This window comes from Anopheles aquasalis, chromosome 3, assembly GCF_943734665.1.
Source record: "Anopheles aquasalis chromosome 3, idAnoAquaMG_Q_19, whole genome shotgun sequence".
NCBI classification, from domain to species: Eukaryota; Metazoa; Arthropoda; class Insecta; order Diptera; family Culicidae; genus Anopheles; species Anopheles aquasalis.
Genome location: NC_064878.1, coordinates 57,986,049 through 57,993,548, shown reverse-complemented (window position 1 = coordinate 57,993,548; position 7,500 = coordinate 57,986,049). Strand labels below are relative to the sequence as shown.

Genomic DNA, 7,500 nt, shown 5'->3' with positions numbered 1-7,500 from the left:
TGGCCATGATATCGCACCCGGACTGCATTCCGGAGGTGAAGGTGGCGTACGTGGATTTCCTCTGCCACTGCTACATCGACACGGAGGTGGAGGTGAAGGAGATCTACTCGTCCAACCATATGTGGTGTCTGTTCGAGAAGTCTTTCCTGATCGATATCAACAACGTGGTGAAGGGTGGTTCGTTCACCAACCGCCAGCTGGAGAATTACGTGTGCAATGAGGTGATGAACATACTGACCACCTTCTTCAACAGCCAGTTCTCCGACCAGAGCACGGCACTGCAGGTGAGTGGCAGATCGACAAATGCCCATCGATCGAAACGGGTCGTTAAGGGGAACTAAAGTTAATTCGGTTCAGAAAATGGCTCATTTTGGCAATTTTTTGAGAAGAAACTGTAGAACACATTTTTTTCAAATGAATGTCATATTAAACTACAACTTTTCAAGAATATTTGGTTGTATTTTGGGGAAGATTTATTAAAAATTTCATCCATGGCATCCAATTCATGAAAGTGCTTGTTTGATCAATCGTCAATCCGGGTTCGTCGCTTAAGTCTTCAGGGGCAAGTCTTTTGATTCGCACCAACAACGGCGCTCATCGTAGCTGCGCGATGGGTAATTTTAAATACAAAAATCGATATTCTTTTGATAGATAATCATTTTAGTCAGGTAACCCCGTCGAGTTTTTGTTGAATTTCCTCATTTTCGATTTTTGGCAGATTTTTAAAGTTACTAAAGTGATGCGATTTTGCCAAAAACCGTGAGTTTTTCATCATTTAATAAAAATTTAACACAATATTCTTGCAATGAAATGGAAATTCAAGGGGAAAAGAAAAAAATTTAGGTCACAAAAATAAAATTAAATATCTTAACCCATTTATATCGATGGGCGAAATAAGACAACTTTCTGGGTTTTGTGAAGCGTTCCCTTGACAAAGCGGTACCACCGGGGGAGGAAGAGGTTGGGGACGGTACGAACAAGGAGTGGGAAGCACAGCTCAATCGCATCCTTTCTGCGCAACGCTACCGAGCGAAGAAGCTGCTGAGGCAAAGCAGCTTGAACGAGGTTCGGCTGCCGTTGCTGAAGAAATTGGTTCTGAGTCAGGCAAGCGCAAACAGCTCGTGTTCGTTCGAGCACGTACCAAACCGCTAGCTGTGCGTTCTGAGTTCCCTATTGCTCTGTCAGTTGTACTTTTACGCTAGAATGTGTGCAGTTTGATCGCTAGTTCCTATTTCTACCCCCCAACTAATGGTTACCCACTCTTTCCCTCCACAGAAACGACAGTTAATCTTCGTGAAAATTCTGCAAAACTCCTTCAAACTGACGCAATGCAAGTGGCTTTCACCCTCTCAGCGTTTCAACGTAGAAAACTGCATCCGCACACTATCGGAAAAGGCGAAACCGCGGGGCATCGCAATCCCGATCGATCTGGAGAACCAGGTGGTGAAAATGTTCAACAAAACGGCCATGCTATCGCGCCAAACCAGCAAGTGGCTACTGGTGACGAAGCAAACCAAGATGGAACGTTCGCAGTCACAGATCATGCGCATGGATCGAAGCATCATCGAAGGTCTACAGGACATCGTATCACTCCTGGAGGATAAACTGAAGCCCCTGGTCGAAGCGGAACAATCGCTGCTCGTCGACATTCTGTACCGTTCCGAGCTGCTGTTTCCGCTCAATACGGAATCGCGCAAAAAATGTGAAACCGGTGACTTTATCCGGCACCTGATCAAGCACACCGAGAAGCTGCTGGAAGAGAAAGAGGAGAAACTGTGCGTGAAGATCCTGAAAACCCTCAAAGAAATGATGACGATCGATTGCGATTACGGTGACAAAGGGGATCACCTGCGGACGATACTGTTGAAGCGCTACTTTGGTCACGAATTTTCCCTCCAACCTGCCGGGGCGGCAGCGGTTGCTGGTCTTCCAGGGGCGGTCGGTACGGTAGCAAGCTCCGTGCACGTGGCACTCTTACAACCGGCCATCGTAGGTGGATCCGGTGGAACGGCTTCCTCACCCATGGCCAGTGTTTCCCATGGACCGGGTGCCAAGTATCTGATCCGTGCCGGACGTACCCTTCACGAAGTGCAGAACCATCTGGACAAGGAAGGGGCCAGTGATCTGGTGATTGAGCTCGTGATCAAGTCCATTAACTCACCATCGATTTTCGTCGAAGCGATCGAACTCGGCATTGCACTGCTCGAAGGTGGCAATCCAATTATCCAGAAGGGCATGTACAACAAATTCCTCAGCAACGACCTGAGCCAATCCTTTTTCAAAGTGTTCTTCGATAAAATGAAAGACTCGCAGCAGGAAATCAAATCAACCGTTACCGTCAACACGTCCGACATGGCGGCGAACAAGGCGAGCGAAAGTAAGGTCGAGGGCAAGGATCACGATAAGATTGGCCAACGGAAGAGCCTGAACAAGGTGAACGGCATCGTGATAACGGAAGATTTCAAGGAGGAACTTCAAAATGCTGCCCTCATGACACAACAATCGTACATCAATGCTCGCAGCCTTGCCACAACGAGCTCGGCCGATGGCACGGGCTCTGATAACGGAGACGAAAGCTCACTCATGAGCATCGGTAGCTCAGCGCTCGAGGATATCCTGGCGGAGAAGCTCGAGAAGCACAAGGACAAAGATGAAAACAACAAACTTTCCAACAAGGTGCTGGTGATGCAACCGATACTCCGTTTCCTGCAGCTACTCTGCGAGAACCACAACCCGGAGCTACAGAATCTGTTGCGCAATCAGAACAACAAGACGAACTACAATCTCGTCTCCGAGACGCTCATGTTCCTGGACTGTATCTGCGGTTCGACGACCGGTGGGCTCGGACTGCTCGGCCTCTACATCAACGAGAACAACGTGTCGCTCATCAACCAAACACTGGAAACGTTGACCGAGTACTGTCAGGGACCGTGCCACGACAATCAGAATTGTATCGCAACGCACGAGTCGAACGGGCTGGACATTATCACGGCACTCATCCTGAACGACATCAATCCGCTCGGTAAGAATCGGATGGATTTGGTGCTGGAGCTGAAGAACAACGCCTCGAAGTTGCTGCTGGCCATCATGGAGTCGCGGGGGGATAGTGAAAACGCCGAGCGGATCCTAGCCAACATGAATCCGAAGCAGCTGGTGGATGTGGCCTGCCGGGCGTACCATCAGGATGAGAATATACTGATGCTGCTGAATCAGAGCGAGGGGAGTGGTGGAACCGGTGGCAGTGGTACGGCTGGAATGGGTGGTGGAGGAGGCGGTGCCGGGGGTGATGGAGATGGCGGGTACGGCGCTAGCTTGCGGCCAGATCTCGGTGATGATGGGCACGACGATGATGATGTTGGTGTGTCCCCGAAGGAGGTTGGCCATAATATCTACATTCTCTGCCATCAGCTAGCGCAGCACAACAAGGAACTGGCTGGGTTGCTGAAGATCGACACGTACAGTACGGCAACACCGGCGGCCAGTGGTGGCGCAGGTGGATTGGCGGCGGTTGCTGTTTCATCGGCGGCCACTGCTGCCGCTAGTGCCGCTAGTAAGGCCAATAGCAAAACGAATCAGGCGCTACTGTACTACCAAACGCACACGGCACAGATTGAAATTGTGCGGCACGATCGAACGCTCGAGCAGATCGTGTTTCCGATTCCGGAGATTTGCGAGTATCTGACGAAGGACACGAAAGTGCGGGTACTGAATACGGCCGAACGGGACGATCAGGGGAGCAAGGTGGCCGATTTCTTCGATCGCCACGAAGCGATGTTTAACGAGATGAAGTGGCAGAAGAAACTGCGGGGGCAACCGGCCCTGTTTTGGGTCAGCAGCTACATGTCGCTGTGGAGTAACATTCTGTTCAATCTGGCCGTGCTCATCAATCTGATTGTGGCGTTTTTCTATCCGTTCGAAAATGCTGTCCCGGGTGAGTGTTTACTGTAACTGTGGCGCTCGGTTCCGTAGCTAACTAGATTGTTTTTTGCTTTTACCTTTCATTCACTCCCGCCAGAGCTAAGCTTCCATCTATCGTCGCTGATCTGGATCGTGATGCTCGTCTCGCTGGCCATCGTCATTACGTTACCGCGCCAATCGGGCATCCGAACGTTCGTCGTCGCACTGATTTTGCGGCTCATCTTTTCCTGTGGCCCCGAACCGACACTATGGCTGCTCGGATGCATTACCGTCGTCATGAAGGGTGTGCACATTATCAGCCTGATGGGCAATTACGGAACACTCGAGAAGCATCTTTTCTCTATCCTGACGGATGCTGAGCTACTGTATCACTTCTTCTATCTGTTGTTTTGTGTGTTTGGCGTACTGTTGCATCCTTTCTTCTTCTCCATCTTGGTAGGTGATCGGTGAACGGTTTATAAAATGTAGCCCGATGTGCTCATCCATTTCCGGTTTTACTGCTTCTTCTTCTTCTTCTTGTAGCTGTTTGACGTGGTGTACCGGGAGGAAACGCTATTGAACGTAATTCGGTCGGTGACGCGCAACGGTCGGTCCATTATACTGACGGCCGTACTGGCGCTCATTCTCGTCTACATGTTCTCCATCATCGGGTACATGTTCTTCCGCGATGACTTTCTCGTGCCCGTCGACGAAGAGTACAGTCCACCACCGGCGGTCCCACCAACACTGCCTATGGATTGTGCCACGGCTGGTGAATCGGTAGTGCCGGCCGCGAGTCATATGGTTCCCGGGGCGGATTTCATCGGCGAAGGGGGTCAGCAAAGCTGCAACCGTCCGGAGCAGGCGAGCACAGATGGCGGAAGCGACGGAGGCGCGGGTGATGGTGAGATGAAGGAGCGAGGCTGTGATTCGATGATCATGTGCATCATCACCACGATGAACCAGGGCCTTCGGAATGGGGGCGGTATCGGGGACATTTTGCGGGCGCCGAGCCGAAAGGAAACACTGTTCGTACCACGCGTCGTTTACGATCTGCTGTTCTTCTTCATCGTCATCATTATTGTGCTCAATTTGATCTTCGGTGTGATCATCGACACGTTTGCCGATTTGCGTAGCGAGAAGCAACAGAAGGAGCTGATCCTGAAGAACACCTGTTTCGTCTGTGGCCTGAACCGGTCGGCGTTCGACAACAAGACGGTCAGCTTCGAGGAGCACATCAAGAACGAGCACAACATGTGGCACTATCTGTACTTTATCGTGCTGGTGAAGGTGAAGGATCCGACCGAGTTCACCGGCCCGGAAAGCTACGTGCACGCGATGGTCAAGGCGAACATCCAGGACTGGTTCCCGCGGTTACGTGCGATGTCGCTCGCTGCCGTTGATGGTGATGGGGAGCAGATTGAGCTGCGCAGTTTGAAGAACCTGCTGGAAACGAATCACGTGGCCGTGCGGGAACTGATGGCGCAGATTATGGAGCTGGAGAATAAGGTACCAAGCAACCGTGACCGTGGCGCGGTAGTCGATTTCTGGTTCTCAACTGATTCATAATGATGTGTTTTTTTTTTCCTCGTTGCAGATGACGGAACAGCGTAAGCAGCGTCAGCGGCATGCCCTGCTCAATCCAACCACCTCAACATCGTACCAGTTCTATCCGCAGCTCTGATACTCCGCCTCGTCCGCACTGCTCGGTGATGAGGGAATACGTCCCCGGAAGCCGTAGGCACATGGTGAGGGATCGTCACAGACACTCGTTTACAGGAATCAATGATGATCAGGGTTATCGGGACTGGGGATTTGTGATAATGCGTGCAATCCGATGTTGTGAGATCGAGGTTTTGGAGGTGGGTGGGATCTATTGGATCCACCACCCACCACCTATCTGTTCTGTTATTCTGTAGTAAGGCACAAATCTCGAGCATACATTTGAATCTCGGGCATTGAAGCATGTCGTTTATTTTATGTGTATGTTGCCGATTGAAAAAGGGGAATAAATCCGATCGGGGGTGTCGCACCCACGTGTCTCCGGTGGAGATCGGCACCGGAGAACTTGTGAATCGCATCCGTAGACCGTAGCCCACCAGTTTGTAGTCAATTTTGTGTAGGTCCTCCAACGTCTTAAACGTGTATACCTTTTGATACTGAACAGTTTATAGTCGTTGTTCGGGTGCGTTCTTCCAGCATTCTGCACTCACTTTGCGTGAAGAGTGTCTTTGAGAATGTATCACGAAACCTCCATCTCCTTATCCTGATAGTCTTCTTTGCTTTTCTTTCAATCAAAATCCCATTCCTCACTCTCTCTCTTAAGACAATAATTCTAAATTGAAGCACAACCCCACTAAGCAACGAAGCCTCAATAGCTAGGAAGTCTCTCACTACTCTCTTACGTCGCATTCCCTAGCGAAGCCTTTTGTGATATCCTTACTTTATGCAGTGTGTACCCTCTTTCGATACTTACGCTTTACTCTATGGCTCTAGGTAATTGGTTCCTTGAAATTCCTGCTACTCTACGTTTCGCTGCGTTGTCCGTTGGTGTTTGCCGTTGTTGAATACATTTCCGTGCGAAACGAAACGAGCACAGGAACGGTATTTCTGTTACTTTCTTGGTAGTTTCCTTGTTAGAACAAAGAATAGGATTGGTTAAACTGGCCATTACTGGGATTATAACGAGTAGCGGAAAGAAATACACATTTAGCATAGGCATAACATAGCAAATAGGAGGGAGGGAGTGCACCTTATAAGGAATCAACGTTCTGGCGAGGATGGAAGATAGCGGTTAAAATGAGCTAAATCAAATAGTTATACTTCACCTTATAGATAATAACCCTGTCACAAAGTCACACTTTAAGCCTGATCCACAGCAGCTCAATGCAGCGGGCACTCGATGATCGGAGCACGAGGAGAGTAAGATTGTTAGTGAAGTAAATCACCGGAAGACTGCACCAGGTGGTACGGTTGTTAAGTAGTTTAAAAGAAGAAAAAAAGAATCGAATCTGCTAGGGTATCTAGGATGTGTAGTCGTAGACCTGGGACTGATGCTGTACTCTGGGCGATACGCTCGAATTGGTCGTTGTGTTTAGCATATAGCAGCAGCATCAGTCACGGGCTAGTGTTTCGCACTTTGGAATTAAACTATTTATCAAAACAAAGAGCGAGTGCCTATCTGTGATCATTTTTATCGAAAAGAATGCCTTCTGGTGAGGTAAGTATTCTGGTGAAGACGGTACGGAGATGAATCACTCACAGTAAAAAAAAGAAAAGAAAGAAAAGTACACTTCGAGGACATCGTTTAGACACTCGCGGTTGCCTGAGGAGGCCGGAGCTTCATTTATTTAGTATTTCGTAGTAATTCCATTCCAAAAACTAAAATGCCCTTTCACCAGCACACAACACTTGCCAGCTTACGTCAATTGTTAGCCCCATTCTCGCCAAAGTCCAGCTCGCATCGCCCTTCCTGACTGCATGACATGGGAAGTGCATTCAGTGTGGTTTCAACCAAAGAGAGACGCTAGACCGGTGTGATCTAGAAGTGTTTTGATCGTGTGGATTTGCATACTACCGGCTGTCGCGCTATTTTTTTTTTTT

General features: G+C 49.3%; 1 protein-coding gene across 5 annotated transcripts in view; it reads left to right on the top strand.

The window, feature by feature from the left end:
- The window catches only part of LOC126579032 (inositol 1,4,5-trisphosphate receptor), a 35,048-nt gene extending 27,985 nt beyond the window's left edge, over positions 1 to 7,063 (top strand). For all 5 annotated transcript variants that reach the window (XM_050242240.1, XM_050242239.1, XM_050242242.1 and 2 more), the window contains 5 exons: positions 1 to 284; positions 1,276 to 3,931; positions 4,016 to 4,353; positions 4,441 to 5,406; positions 5,495 to 7,063. The exon at positions 1 to 284 is cut by the window's left edge and continues 421 nt beyond it. In XM_050242240.1, coding sequence (XP_050098197.1) covers positions 1 to 284; positions 1,276 to 3,931; positions 4,016 to 4,353; positions 4,441 to 5,406; positions 5,495 to 5,581 — 4,331 coding nt within the window. In that variant the 3' untranslated portion in view covers positions 5,582 to 7,063. The remainder of the gene's footprint in view (positions 285 to 1,275; positions 3,932 to 4,015; positions 4,354 to 4,440; positions 5,407 to 5,494) is intronic.
- The last annotated feature ends 437 nt before the right edge of the window (positions 7,064 to 7,500 follow it).